The sequence below is a fragment of the Chenopodium album genome, chromosome 13 (assembly GCF_948465745.1).
Source record: "Chenopodium album chromosome 13, dcCheAlbu1.1, whole genome shotgun sequence".
Taxonomy (NCBI): Eukaryota; Viridiplantae; Streptophyta; class Magnoliopsida; order Caryophyllales; family Amaranthaceae; genus Chenopodium; species Chenopodium album.
Genome location: NC_137846.1, coordinates 20,475,918 through 20,491,484, shown reverse-complemented (window position 1 = coordinate 20,491,484; position 15,567 = coordinate 20,475,918). Strand labels below are relative to the sequence as shown.

General features: G+C 37.7%; 1 protein-coding gene across 1 annotated transcript; it reads left to right on the top strand.

Moving 5' to 3' along the window:
- Positions 1 to 2,398: 2,398 nt before the first annotated feature.
- LOC145576481 (uncharacterized) lies at positions 2,399 to 6,910 on the top strand. The gene is made up of 11 exons (XM_081634237.1): positions 2,399 to 2,539; positions 2,650 to 2,964; positions 3,045 to 3,150; positions 3,242 to 4,385; positions 4,614 to 4,840; positions 4,944 to 5,150; positions 5,496 to 5,588; positions 5,676 to 5,783; positions 5,867 to 6,301; positions 6,503 to 6,566; positions 6,656 to 6,910. Exons 1-4 carry the CDS (start codon positions 2,421 to 2,423, stop codon positions 3,932 to 3,934), a joined length of 1,233 nt encoding a protein of 410 aa, XP_081490363.1. The 5' UTR covers positions 2,399 to 2,420; the 3' UTR covers positions 3,935 to 4,385; positions 4,614 to 4,840; positions 4,944 to 5,150; positions 5,496 to 5,588; positions 5,676 to 5,783; positions 5,867 to 6,301; positions 6,503 to 6,566; positions 6,656 to 6,910.
- Positions 6,911 to 15,567: the final 8,657 nt, after the last annotated feature.

Sequence of the window (15,567 nt, the reverse complement as noted above, 5' to 3'; positions counted from 1 at the left end):
TTTTTGTATTTGTTTGATTCTTAAATGCCTTTTCTCTTATATGATTGACTCATATATGACTTTAAATAATAAAATGATCATGTTCTATGGAATAATTGGTTGTTTAAAGATATGCACATAAGGTGTTGGTTAGAATTTTATATATGCTGATTATGACTACATAATATACATATGAAATTTTAATTTTAATAATTCTCATAGAATCACATTATATTTTTCAATAACAGTGATTTATTATGGATAATCGCAAGCGTAAAAGCTGGGCTGATTATGACATTGGAAGTGTGGAATATAAAGATGGCTTAACTAAATTTGTAAAACTAGCATTTGAAAGTGCTTGTGATGTTACAATTGCGTGTCCTTGTAGCAAATGCGTACGTTACCATAGGCATAGTGAAGAAGAAGTTTACGATCATTTAGTAATAAATGGACCCATGCGTGATTTTGAGAAATGGTACACTAATAATGAATTAGGTTCAACATCTACATTATTAGGGGATGGCCAAGTTTTACAGGAAAAAAATGTTGCTGATGATCTCACACATATGTTAGGAGATGCCTTTGGATTTCATGATGAAATTGTCAATGATGCTTCTAATTTAGATGGTCAAGTTGATTCAGATATAGATAATCAACAAACCAATGATGAGCATATGAATAGCAATGTTGATATGTTCAACAAGTTATTACAAGATGCTACTATGCAATTATACCCTGGGTGTAGTGAGTACTCTAGGTTGTCCTTTATTTTACATCTTTATCATATCAAAACTTCATTTGGATGGTCTGACAATTCATTTAATGAAATATTGAAACTTTTAAAAAGGGCTCTGCCAGAAGGGGAAAAATTGCCTGAATCTCTATATGAGACTAGGAAAATTGTTGATGAGATCAGTCTTAGTTGTGAGAAAATTGATGCATGCCCAAATGATTGTATGCTTTTTTAGAAAGATAAGGCTACGGATGATACATGTAGTGTATGTGGGGAATCACGATGGAAACCTTTTGTTGAAAGTTCTAGTAAGGCTTCATCTAGATCGAAAACAAAGAAAGAAAAAAAAATTCCGATTAAGGTTTTAAGATATTTTCCTTTAACACCAAGGCTCCAAAGATTATACATGTCATCTAAAACTGCCGAAGAAATGATATGGCATGACAAAGATCGCAAAAAAGAAGAGGGTGTTTTAAGGCATCCTGCTGATAGTGAAGCTTGGAAGAAGTTTGACTCTATATATCCTGAGTACTCATCAGAACCTCGAAATGTCAGATTAGGATTGGCAACTGATGGTTTTAATCCATTTGGTGAAAAGAGAAGCACTCATAGTACATGGCCAGTAATTTTAATGGCATATAACTTGCCACCATGGTTGTGCATGAAGAAGCCATTTCTTATGCTTTCACTCCTAATACCTGGCCCTAAAGCTCCAGGGAATAATATTGACATTTACTTGCAGCCTCTTATAGATGAGTTAAAAATGCTATGGGAGGTAGGGGTGCCCACATATGATGCTTATAACAAGGAAACTTTTCAAATGCATGCTTCCCTTCTTTGGACGATTAATGATTTTCCTGCTTATGGCAACTTATCTGGTTGGTGTGTATATGGTAAAAATGCGTGTCCTTGTTGTAATGAGCATACGTGGTCTAAGAGATATAAAAATAGTGGAAAGTGTTGTTATTTAGGCACTCGAATGCATCTTGATTTAGATCATAAGTATTGAGATGATGAAAAATCTTTTGACAATACCAAAGAACATAGACAAGCTCCTAGTCCACCATCTGGATATGATGTGCTAGAACAATTAAAGAATGTTTCTTTTACCCTTGGAAAAACTCATGCAGGCCAAATTGATGGCGTGAAAGAAAAAACATGGAAAAAATTAAGCATTTTCTTTGAACTTCCTTATTGGAAGGATGTCCAATTGCGTCATAATCTTGATGTGATGCACATAGAGAAAAATGTGTGTGACAATATAATTAATACTCTTTTGAATGTTCCAAAAAAATCAAAGGACAACTTGAAAGCTCGTCGTACTTTAAAAGAGATTGGAGTAAGAAAACATTTGTGGCCTGTTGAACGTAGTAAGGGAAAATATTATTTGCCTCCTGCTCCTTATAACTTAAGTAATTCGGCAAAAGATCGTTTCTGTGAGGTTTTGGAGAATGTTAAATTTCCAGATGGTTATGCATCAAACATTTCCCGATGTGTAATGAAGCGAAAGTTAAGTGGCCTTAAAAGCCATGATTGCCATGTGTTGATGCAATTATTTCTTCCTCTTGCTATGCGAGAAAGTGTAACTGAAAAAGTGGCCTCGGTGTTGATTGAACTGTGTGACTCTTTCCGAGCATTATGCTCAAAAACACTCATTGTGCAAGAATTAACCGATCTTAAGTCAAAGGTCGTTATAACACTTTGTAATATGGAGAAAATATTTCCCCCAACATTCTTTACAATAATGGTGCATTTGGTGGTGCATTTAGCTGATGAGGCTATAATTGCCGGTCCAGTCCATTATCGTTGGATGTATCCCATTGAGAGGTAACTAATGCATTTTATCCTTCTATTGTTATTAGTTTTCAATATATTTTTTTAATTTATGTTTTATTTTTACAATCTTTTATCTAAATTTTCTTTTAAATTATATGTAGATACTTATCAACTCTTAGTTCATATGTGAGAAATAAAGCATGTCCTGAAGGTTCAATTGCAAGTGGGTATCTTCTACAAGAATGCTTAACATACTGCTCAAGATACATGGCTGATGTTGATGGAAGAGTAAACCGTTCAACTAGATCTAATGCTTTAGCTAGTGATGAACCTACTGAAGTTTCTGATCTTTTTGCTTCAACTAGGCAACCTTATGGAAAAATTGAAGGATTTATGATGGATGAAAGACAAGAGGTTCAGGCACATAGATATGTGCTTTTTAATTCTGATTGCAAGGAAATTGAAGCTTTAAGAGAGTATGAGCCCCTATTACTCAACCATATTTTTACTTTTCATTCATTAACTTCAAATTTATTGACTTTTTAGAATTATTCAGTGAGCACATAGCCTTTTTGAAGAGAATTCATCGACGAAGTCGCCCAACACAACTTCAGTTAGATCGTATGCATAATGAACAATTTAGTGACTGGTTGAAAAATTTTGTAAGTGTTGATTATTTTTTTTAATAAATAGATTAGCCAGATCACCTAATAAGCATAGTTTAATGATTTTATTTTTTAATTTATTTATTAGGTGAATGATCCTTGCAATAAAAGTGATGATAGAATCTCAGATGATGTTAAAGCACTTGCAACTGGTCCAATGCATGTTGCCAAAAGATTCTATGCCTTTGATACAAATAATGGTTACAGATTTCGTACTAAGGATTATGAAAGGAATAAGAAGACACAAAATAGCGGTGTCATGGTCGTAGCAAAAACACAAAGTTATGCTAGCACTAGAGACACACGTCCTATTGTGGGAGAAGTGACATACTATGGGGTTCTTGATGATATAATCGAGCTAAATTATTATAATAAGTTTAAGATTGTATTATTTAAGTGTGATTGGGCGGATATAAATCATGCAAGTGGGATAAAGATAGACAAGTTAAAATTTACTTTAGTTAATTTGAGTCGCTCGATGTATTCTGGAAATCGTTTGACTGATGAGCCTTTTGTGTTTTCTTCTCAAGTGCATCAAGTTATATATGTTCAAGATAGAACTGCACGGGATTGGTATATTCCTATACCAATAAAGCCAAGAGATACTTTTGATATGGGTGATGAAGACTCTGAGCCAAATCACTTAATGGAGTTTAATAAAACTCAAACATCAAGTTGTGTGCATGATCAGCAAAATGTTGAGATTGATATTGATGACTTAACTTGGATGTCAAGTGATGTACAAGGCATGAATGTTGTCGAGAAACTTAGTACAGTATAAGTATGATTTTTAAAAAAAATTTACTGGTTTTGTATACCTGGGAATTATATTCTAGTTAAGTGATGTTTTTTTTTTAAAATATTTTATTTATTTGTTTTATAGTGTCATTTTTATATCTTTTAAGTTTTTAACTCATATAATTACCATTGATTTTTACATATATTTTTTATTTAATACTTGGGTGTGATATCTTTAATCAATATGTTTTTATCTTAATATTTCAATTGTCTTTAAGAGCATTTTCAGATCTAGATGGCAAAAAGAAGACGTTTGAACAAGATCAGAGTATCTGTGGAGAATCCTTCCACTTCAACAGAAATGGCTGAAACTCAACATACAGATATGGACGCATCGCATACTGTCCAACAAATAATGTCTAGAGAAGAAACAACCATAGAAAATGAGATGGATCCATCAATGCAAGATGATCAGGATAGTGAAGAAAATTCTGGTATGCATTTGATCTAGTAATTGCCTTTTACCACATTTCTAGTAAAAAAACATGAAACAAAGAAAAGTATTAATTTGGTGGATGATAATGTGTGATTGTGAAGGAGTATTATAGACTTGTATCTAAGTAATTGACTTAAACTAGTTGTTCAATAAAAAATAAAATAAGCTTTTTTGCCATTTTTTATTTACTGTCTACTATTATGTACTTGTGAATTTTTTTATCCAGTGACTCGTAGAGGTCCAACTATTCTTGCTGACATCTGGAACCAATCCCCGGAAGAAAAGTGGGTTGTCAAATTCAATCGTTATGGACAACCTATTGGTGAAGAAAGTACTCTTTTATCTAGTTTTATAGGCACCATAGGGAAAAATCCAGAGCTAGCACCACAAGGACATCCTGATTGGAGACTGGTTCCAAAGGAATACAAAGATAAGTGCATGGATGAGATAAGGGTAATATTTAGAATTACCTTATTAATTTCTCTTATCTTCTTCTCTTTTTTTTTTTGGTGCAATATTAAATTTTGCTTAATATTGTTATTTTGTTAATTTACAGGCACGCTTTACGTTTCCACGTATTGGGGAACCTTTCATTCTAAAGACTATAGGAGAAAGAGTGAAAGATTTTAGATGAGAATTAAAGGCTGAGTATTATGAGCCAAACAAGCATAATAGGAACCTACTAGTAGAAAACAAGCCTGGTCGTGTACCTATCGAGCAATGGCTGAAATTAATTACATATTAGGAACAAGATAAGACTAAGGTATGCTTTTCCTATTTAACTTTATGTCCCTTTAGTGTTGGTTTGGAGTAATTTTTTTATTTTTATCTTATTTTGTTGTGATATTGGGAAATATTGTACTGGTTGTTTGTTGGATATATAAAATGCAGGACTGCTATCAGGTTTAATAAATTTAGTTTACCCATTTTATGTGGAGATGCTGTCAAAATTTTTGAAAAATCATTCTGCATGTTAATTAGTTTAAAACATAGTCCACTATGTTATATTATGCTATTTTTTTAAGGCTATATTATTGTTACTTGTGAGCTATATAGTAAACTTTACTAATATTCTTACTTGTGAATATGTGTTTTTGATATTCATTAGAGGCGTGCAACTATGAATAAGAACAACCAATTGAAACAAAAAATGCCTCATTGTTCTGGAAGGAAGAGTTTTGCTCGCAGAAGAGCAGAAAAGGTTTTATAATGAGTTTTTTTAATTTCTTTTTACTTTTGCTTTTACTTAGAAAATTATCTCATTATAGAATTTTGTTACTGATTTCAGACTATTAATGGTGTGGATCCTTCTCGAGCACAAATTTATATTGATACTCATAAGGATAGAAAGACAAAGGATAAAAAAAAGATAGATGAAGAATCAGCTAAAGCTGTTGTAAGTGAACCATTCAAAACACTCCTACTTACAATATTTTTTTTACATACTATTGCAAAACTGTAAAAGATTCAATAATGTAGGAGTTGATGAAAGAAAAACTAGCTGAAATTCCTGGTGGTGTTGAACAATCTGAAGGAAGAATTGCATGGTCGGGTGATATATATGATCAAGTTATTAATAAGCCAGAAAAGTATGGCAAACTGCGTGGAGTTGGTTTTGGAGTTAGTTCGTCTATTATAAGAGATAACTCATCAGCTAGCCAATTACGTTTGATTTCTTCAAATAGTTGTGACAATGTGCAATTTGAGAATTTAATTGAGGCGAGAATTAAGGTGATACAAGAAAAACATCAAAAAGAATTGAAAGAAATGCATGAGAAGGCAAAGGAAGACATGAAACAGATGCATGAGAGACAAGAATATTTAGAGGATAATCTCTCTAAGTTAGTTGAATTTCTAACAAATACTCTGCCAAAAAAACCATCATCTCAAGAGGGAGCCAATGTAGATGAATTGGTAAGTTATTTAATCTATCTTACTAATCAAAGCTACTTTGTTGGATTGCTTGCCTTTGACCTTGATTAATAATTAGTGTTTACTTAATAAGTTAGAGTTGTACCTTTCATGTTTCAAGTTGTCTCTAAATATTGATAAAAGTAAGTTATCTATTTAAAGATGTTTGAAAATTTGACAAATCACAATGGCTTGATGATATAGGATGATGACGATTTTACCGGCTAGTCATGAAAACTTGATCGGCAAATGCTTTTGTTGGCATCAGGTAACAAATATTTTATAATAAGTTAAAGTGCATATTCCATCTCTCTAAAGTTGTATCAATAAACTTATTTTTGCCTCTTTTATATGCAGATGATTATAAATTGGATATGATGAAGTTCGGCTCTCTTTAGGGAATTTTTACATTATCTACACTATTATATACTAAGTAGTTGTTACATTTTTCTTGTTAGTGTATTTGTTTTCATCTACTGACTGGAATTATTTTTTTCTTTTCACTATTTGAAGTGATATTTGTTAATACTTTGGAATCATGATCTATAATATTTATTTTAATGTAATAATAATTTTGAGTGTGGAAACTTATAATATGAATTTTAATATGAATTTTATGACTTCTATAATATTGATTACAAATACTTGTTACAGATCGCAGTTCCGCTTTCTCAGTCCGAGAAGACTAATAATGTCAATCCTTCACACTATAATAAGTACTATTAGTATCGATTCTAGTCGCTACAATAAAAACTAAATAGTGTCGATTGCTTTTGACACTATAATTAAGCACTAGTGTTGATTGTAAGTGCCACCAAAATTACCAAATGTATCGATTCATTCGCCACAATAGATACAAATAGTAACAATTGTATTCGCTACGATAAGTTTCAACGGTGGTGTTTGTATTCACTACGGTAACTAACAAATAATGTCGATTACAAACGCAACCATAAAGCAATAGCCTCGATTACAATCGCTATCATATGTGATCTCAGTTGAGGTATGATTAGGCTTTTACAACGATTATAATCGCTACAGTATTCATCACGCTTGGATCTAGTTTTTCGTATCGAATATAAGGATCAACCCCAACGAATGCAAAAAGCGCTACCAAAGGCTAAGGCAACGGGGGATCTTGTATCGAATAGTCTTTTGTTGGGGAAAGTTTTTGTGGCATAAACAATCGATACTAAACGTTATTATAATCGCCACGGAAAGGTGTTTTTCTTGTAGTGGTCAGATGCCCATGAGGTATCGAAGAGTTGTAAGCCATTCCACACTGCTGGCGGCTCAGCAGTGGGTGGGAGCAAACCACCTGCAGAGGAGGTGGAAGGTATTACTGCTTTTAACCCTTTACCTTATCCTTGTAGGGTAAAGTTCAATCAGCACTCGTCCAGCAACTCAGAAGACAATCAGTCCTTCGGCCGGATTTACAACATTTATTTACAAAACGTTGAATGTGCAGATGTCCCCCAGAGGCCGGATGTCCAGCAATTGGCAAAGACGATGCTGAGGGTGATTGACCATGAGGACAAAGCATCCGTCAGAGGAGTCAACTCCCTCAACCTTGACGCCATCTTGGTTCTTCTTTTTGAGGTACAACACTTGTGAAATATTTCTAACTTGTATAATGTATGTGGCCATTTGATTCTAACCCTTTCTTCATTTGGCCAAATGTAGGCTATGTTGTGAGTAAACGACCTTAAGAGGCTGATTCTTGACAATACCAAAGAGGTAAAGGCTGCGAAAGCTCAGGCCACCTCCTCTCTAGATACGACAAATTTTGAGATTGCTGAAAACGAGCTTCTAACACTTGATATGATGTATTCCCAAGCGTCGGCTAACTTATAAGTCAAGACCGATTTGGACGCAGCGAGGAGGCGGATAACAGAGCTTCAAAATGAGGTCAAGGATCTCAAGGCCAAACTCGAGCCCCTCCAAGAGGCGGACAGGAAAGTTGATGGGCTTAAGGAAACTGTCCGCAAGCTGAAGAGCCGACTGGAGAACCAGGAGGCTAAACTTGGGAAAAAATATAAGTCATGGGCCGAGGAAGAGAAGGAAGCCTTGGTCAAACAAATGATGGAAGACTATGATGCCATCATGCGAATGACTTGGGGATCCCTTTATCCGGGTGCCGACTATAAGTGCTGGAAGGAGAAGTTCGAGGCAGCTAATGATGAATTCAACGCCTAATTTCTAAAGCAAGCCAAGGAAGAAGCTACAACTGAGTCTAGGGTTGAGTCGTTCGACTCTACTAGGGAGTCATCCTCTAGGGAAGATCAAGAGGAGGAGGATAAGGAAAATGATGAGCAGCCGCCTAGGGGAAACAAGGATGATGCGACTGCCAATGCTGAAAACCTTTAACCTGATACTTAAGCTTTTTCTGTTATTTCTACGGCCGAATGACCATCTGTTATTACTTTCGGCCTGTGCGCCGTGTAAATTTTTCTTTTTACCAACCAAAGGGTCGGTAAATCAACAATTTCTGTCTGTTATACTGATTAACTTTTACAGTCGTCCTGAGGGACGGCTGGTTTATTTAATGAATAATCTGGCCGTGTGACTGGTTTTTATCATATTGATCTTTTTGCCTTAAAAGTTTTTAAAGCTTTCGAATTTGTTCGGTATGCATAGATTTAAGCTAAGTATTTAACTTGCCTGTATACTATGCGATTGTTTACTGTACCAGATGTCTTTGCCCCTGGCCGGATGTTCACTTGGTTTCAAAGGTGGATTGATTGACTTATAAATTATTGATACTTAAAAGGTATGATTGGTTTTTAAGTTAATCAATCACTATGGTGACTGCCCCAAACCAAGCGGACAGTCGACCATCGAGCAAACGGGTAAGCTCTAGCATTATCCGGTCGTTAGCCTCGCTAAGTTGTTTAAAAACAAACTCTAATCGCTGTTTTATGACTTAGCTTAAAATTATTAAGTAGAATTTAGCATTCTGTACTGCCCCAGGGCAATAACAAGAGGGTTATCAATTCCTGCGTTGGACCTCTAAATGAAAAAGTAGCCATTTGCTGCTTGCTATATAACAGGCGGTAATTTTAGCTTTTTTAGGTTTCAATTTAGATTAAGTTAAACAGTTGCGATCTTATCTTTATCCAGATAGTCGGTAAGGCCGTTTGTTTAGGGTTTATAGAGCAATGTACCACCCAAATGGGAGATGCTCTCTGCGACGAATTCACCCGGATGGGTGTCGATAGAAGTCAAACTCATGTTGGAGTAGACGTTTACTAATTAATATCATCTGGCCTTTAGGCCTCGTTAGGCATCCTTTCACGAATGCGCAGTCGTTAAGTATTTAGACTTAACTATATTAGATATGTGAAATCAGACCGTCTGCACATTGTACAAACGGCATTTCATCCGGCCATTGACCTCATATTGTAGCTGCTAAGATTTTGATCTTTAGCTGAAGTAACTGCATGTAATGTAGACGCCTGTACGCTTTACAGGTGGTATTCCCTATGGGAGACGTTTGTAATAAACAATATAGATAACATAAGAGAAAACAAAAAGCAATTTTTTAATTGATAGGCTTTTCATCTTACAAAAATTACAAGTCTTAGAAGTAGTACTTTTTTAGTTGTCTACATTCCAAATTCTGGCTAGGTGCCTGTTTTCTAGTGTTTTTAGTCGGTAGGTACCGCCTCTTACTTTATCACGGATCCGGTAGGGCCTTCCTAATTGGGTGTTAGCTTGCCTTGCTCATTAGCCCTAGTGGATGCCTTCATCTTTCGTAACACAAAGTCCCCTACTTTCAAGGGTCGTTTGTGTACTCTTCTGTTGTAGGATCTCCTCATTCTCAGACGGTAGATCTCATGACGCAAGGCGGCATTGCCTTTGCATTCTGGGAGTGAGTCCAGTGCTAGCCGCATGGCTTCCCAGTTCGCCTCTTCATCATATAGCATGACTCGAACGGTTGGTTCATAGTGCTCAATAGGAAAAACGACCTCTGCATCATACACCATGAGAAATGGGGTCTCACCAGTTGCCCCTTTTTCAGTTGTTCTAATGGCCCATCGGACATGAGTTAACTCCTCTGCCCATAGGCCGCCAGCTCTTTCAATTTTCTTCTTGATGCTATATGAGATTAGTTTGTTGAAGGCTTCAACTTGGCTGTTTGCTTGGGGTCGACCGATTCATGCAAAACAATGTGACATCCCTTGATCTCCCAACCAATTCTTGAGTTGAGGCATTTCAAACTAAGGACCATTATCAAAAACCATAGACATAGGTACCTCTAAGACTCTAACCGGTTGATGATATTTTTCCAGATGAAGGAGATGACATCCTTTGTCTTGATGTTTTTGACTGCCTCTGCCTCTACCCATTTGGTGAAGTGGTCGACAGCAATTAAGATATACCGCCGTCCACCTAGCGCAAGAGTATATGATCCTAAGATATACATGCCCCATTTGGCGAATGGAATTGGACTATGAATGGCCGTTAGATCAGTGGCTGGATGATGGATTAGCTTGCCAAACCGTTGACACTTATCACACTTCTTCACCATTGCCATGGCGTCTTCCTCGAGAGTGGGCCAAAAGTAGCCCTACCGCCAGGCCCTAGCTGCTAGGAACCTGCCGCCTATATAAGAGGCACAGTCCCAAATGTAGTTCCTCCAGAACCTCATGCCCCTTTTTAAGGGTGATGCACTTCACAGTAGGCTTCAAAAAACCCTTTTTGAAGAGCTCTCCATTTTTTATCTCAAAGTTTGTCGCACGCTTTTTTAGTACGGCTGCTTCTGGAGCTGAGTTTGGCAAGGTACCGTCTAGCAGATAGGCCCGGATGCCATCCATCTAGGTTGAGCTTCGATAAAGTACTCTAATGGGATCTTCCTTAACAATACTTCGTTTTTCCATTACTTCCCAGAAGACTGATTGAAGCATCCGCCTGATTGTTCTCAAACTTGGGCACTTGACTCAAATGAAATTCTTCAAGTGTCCCAGCTTTAGCTTTAACCGCATGAAGGTATTTGATCATAGCCAGATGGGTGGCCTCATAGTCACCATGGTATTGGCTAACGACCAATTGTGAATCAGAGCATGCGTCAATTTTTGTTGCCCATGCTGCCTTACACATGCGGATGCCGGCTAGTAGGGCTTCGTACTCTGCCTCATTATTTGAGGCCTGGAACTTGAACCGTAGTGCCTACTCATACTTGTCCCCTTTAGGAGGCTGACAGATAATGCCTGCACCACATCCGTTCATAGTAGAGCTCCCGTCTACATACACTTTCCAAACCTGATCAGGATTCTCTGGTGCAACCGGCCTTGTCATCTTGAAAATGGAGTCGGCGAACGCCTGACCCTTAACTGCCTCCCTTGGTTCGAAATTGATTTCAAGACTTTGCATTTCAATAGCCCATTTTAGCATTCTGCCGGATGACTCCAAGGTTGTCATTGGCCGCTTAAGGGGTTGGTCTGTGTAAACAACAACTGGATGTGCCAGGAAGTAAGGTTTCAACTTCTTGACAGCCATGTAAAGAGCGAGGCCAAAATTTTCAATCATGGGGTAACGTAGTTCAGTATTTCGAAGAACATGGCTAATGAAATAGACCGGGAGCTGGATGTCTTCTCTCTCAGCAAGGAGAACAACACTAAGGGCATGATCTAAAACAGCTAAGTACATGTAAAGCATCTCTTTTGGAAGAGGGCTAACAAGCCTTGGCAAAAAGTGTAGATGTTCTTTCAATTTTTGAAAGGCTTCCTCAGCATCATCCCCCCATTCGAACCTTTTCTTCTATCCCTTGTCACCTGACCGGGTGAGGAATATCCCTTGGGCCGCCAAACAACCTGTCAGCTTTTAAACTTCTTTGACAGTGCAGGGTGACTTCATGTCAATGATCGCCTGTATTTTTTCAAGGTTGGCCTCTATCCCCCTTTGATCAATTAGGAATCCGAGAAACTTCCTAGCCTCAACACCAAAGACACACTTCTTGGGATTGAGTATGGTGAATGTTTCTCGGAGGTCAGCAAGGTGATCCGCCTGTTGCTTTGATTTGACTATAATGTCATCAATGTACACCTCCACGTTCCTCCCAATCTGATTAATGAAGATAGTATTAATCACTCGTTGAAAAGTAGCAGACACATTCTTCAAGACAAACGACATCAAAATATAACAGAATAACCCCTGATTAGTGAAGAATGCCGTCTTCTCTTTATCTTTTTTCCACAGGGGTATCTGAAGAAAGCCTGAGTAGGCGTCTATAAAACTCATCAAGACATGCCTAGCTGTAGAGTCTATCAGACTGTCGATCTTTGGAAGCGGGTAACTATCCTTGGGACATGCCTTGTTCAAGTCAGTGTAGTCAACACACATGCGCTAGGTACCATCCGACTTCTTTACAAGCACAACGTTCGCAACCCAATCAGGGCAGTTACATGGCTGAATGAACCAAGCGTCTAATAACTTTTTACCTTGGAGGCTGCCGCCTGACTTCTCTCCTCGCCGTGATTTCTTTTCTTTTGCCTGATAGGCTTCTTTTTTGGATCCACGACGAGCTTGTGGACAGCAAGATCCAGGCTGATGCTTAGCATCTTTTCCACTTCAAAGACAAAGATGTCCTTGAATTCCTTTAGTAGGTGGTGCAAGCCTACAACCAGATCTGCAAAAGCAGCCGTCCCTACCTTAATAGTACGCTCTGGACGGCTGTTATCCAGACCAATATCAATGTGATCACCAGCCGGCTGGGAACGGAGTTCATCTGACCGTTCCCTGGTAATTGATTGCTATTGCTTCTCTTTTTTCACAACCACCAATTGGCTGGCCTTTCTCTTTTTTTCGGCTGCTGATGGAGTAGGCTCGGCTTCCATGACATCGTCCAGGTCTATTGGCTCCTCCCCTTGGCCGACTGTCGCCGCCATGGGCTTGATGTTCGAGAGATAACACTCTCATGCCATCTTTTGGTCCCCATTCATGATAGGAATGGTGTCCTTTGAAAAAGTGTATTATTCCGATAGAGGGTTCGGAATTATAAGAAAGTTAATTATTCAGTGAGGTCAAGTGATCGGAACGCCTAGCCGGAGGCCGCTTCTGATCAGTAATATTAATGTATAATTAATATTACATCTTAATCTTGACTGAACCCTTTGGGTCACACCCAAGCAAATAAATGATACGTAATGACAAATTAATCCGAAAGGAATTAATAAGTCACTTCAGTATTATGAGCATAGACGTCAGATATCGATCTAGGAGCGTCGAGACCGAGCGTCACGAGTCGAGTCGGATTAATAAGACGACAAGATGGTAAAATCAAGTAATCAACAAGTCAGTGCTCGGGAAAACCCTAGCATCATATTGGCCTAGCCAATCGATGCCTAGGGTGACTGGCATAGATAGTCAAAGCCATTGCCGCAAGGCAAGGCTTGGCCGCAAGCTTGGCATGCCTAGCATGGCAAAGCTAGCCTTGCGTGCAAGGCTGGGCTACCGCAGCCAAGCGCACATGATAGGTGCAGCTAGCAGCAAGCCCGCATCATCGCAGGCAAGACCAACCACATTGCGTGTTACGCCTTGTACGCATAGATGCGGAGTGCTAGGCCAAGCCTAGCACGAGCACAGCAGTAGCACCGCAAGCACGCAATGTGTGCGGGCTGCGTGTTGTGTGGGCTGGCGCGTAGTTGCTGGATCGTTCCTGCACATGTACACGCTGGCAGGCCCAGCCAAGCACCAGGCCGCCAACATGGCGCGCCTTGGTGCCCAAGGTTGGGCGCCTCGTGGCAGCACGTGGTTGGGGCCGGTTTCCTTGAGGGAATCTTAGAGAACAAGGAGGGCTTATGGTCCTCCTTATGGTTCTAACCTACCCCTTCACTCTTGTTATGCCACTTGTTGATTCATGATTGCATTGCCTTTTTCTTTTGATTTTTGATTTAAATTAAAATGGGAAAATGGGATTTTACCAACTCTCCCACGTTGATGGGAGAGAGGAATGTTCATGGGATTTCTCTATAAATACCAAGCTTTGGGATTTGAGAAATCCCACTTGAGTTGAGCTTGAAAGGATTAACCATAAGGTTGAACATTTTTGCTCACATACTCGAGTAGTCTTATTTTGGCCAAGCCCGACTAAGCTCTGGATAAAGGCCGGATGGGTCGTGTTTGCGTGTGGACTCCGTTGGAGGTTGTCGCACTTGCGAAACTCAAGTAGTTTTCGAAGTAAAAGCTCTCTAAGGAGCGAAGCACGCTACAAGGGTAAAATAGTCTTTCTCTCTCTTTGTTATTTGTGTTGTTAATTATGCATGTATTAGTTATATTAATTGTGAGCAGGTCTAGGGGTAGGGTTTTGTATTCTAGGGAAGTCGGACTTTCCGAAACCCAATAGCGGTATCGGAGATTCGGAGCCTTGCTCATTTATTTTTGTAACTAATATTTTAAGGTTTTAAAATGGCTTTAATTTCTGGTTGTGGTTACTAATAAGATTAGTAGCTCGATTTTATTAATTTTAATCTCGTTTTAATTAGAATTTTTGCTCCAGAACCCAGATTTTCTCCCAAGACTAGTGAACTTTGGGTGGAATCGATGTTTTGGAAAAGTCTTGATCCTTTAAGGGTTGTATAAAAGCCACATTCTTCCCAGAAATGCCTGTTTTGAGGGATTTTTCGTTTTGATGAAAAATTTTAAATCTTTTAAACCTTGAATCTTAATGGCATATTAATTATGATTATGTATATGGTTCTTTCCTTTAAGTTTCTACAATTATAAACCTTTTAAAGCATGATTGTTGTGTTATAATTGGTGCTTGATTTTGTTGGCTCATTTTTCACATAAACTTGAAGGTTCTCATTTTTGCAAATTAATTGCTTCAAGTGTGAATGTTTATGGTGATTTTGTGATTTTGAAGTCCCAAAAGTGTTAATGATCCGATCTTTAATTGTTTATTTGGTTGGATCTTGACTTTTGAGATTCCATGATTGAACTAATTTTTTATTTAATCATTTTAAGTTGATTAAAGTCATTAAAGGTTCAAACTTGTGATTAAATTTAAATAATCTTCATATTGGAAGATGTAATTTTTTCAAAGATTCACAAGTTGATGTTGGAATTTTTCATTGAATATTTATGTTCGTTATTCCAACTCCTTTTAATTTTGTCAAGTCTCATGATTAATTTATGATATTAAAATTAATAGTGAGAATAGCCCTTCATTTTTGTAGCATCAAGTTGAACCAAATTTTATTTAAAGAATAGTTCTTAGATTAATTTGGTTTGTGCACTTAAATGAATTTATTAAGTTGGACTTGTTTTAA

Excerpts from the sequence above, each read along its gene's own strand:
- LOC145576481 (XM_081634237.1), top strand. The coding sequence starts at position 2,421 with ATGGAGAAAATATTTCCCCCAACATTCTTTACAATAATGGTGCATTTG. Across the intron at positions 2,540-2,649 it reads TGGATGTATCCCATTGAGAG|ATACTTATCAACTCTTAGTT; the intron begins GTAACTAATGCA and ends AATTATATGTAG. Across the intron at positions 3,151-3,241 it reads GTGACTGGTTGAAAAATTTT|GTGAATGATCCTTGCAATAA; the intron begins GTAAGTGTTGAT and ends TTTATTTATTAG.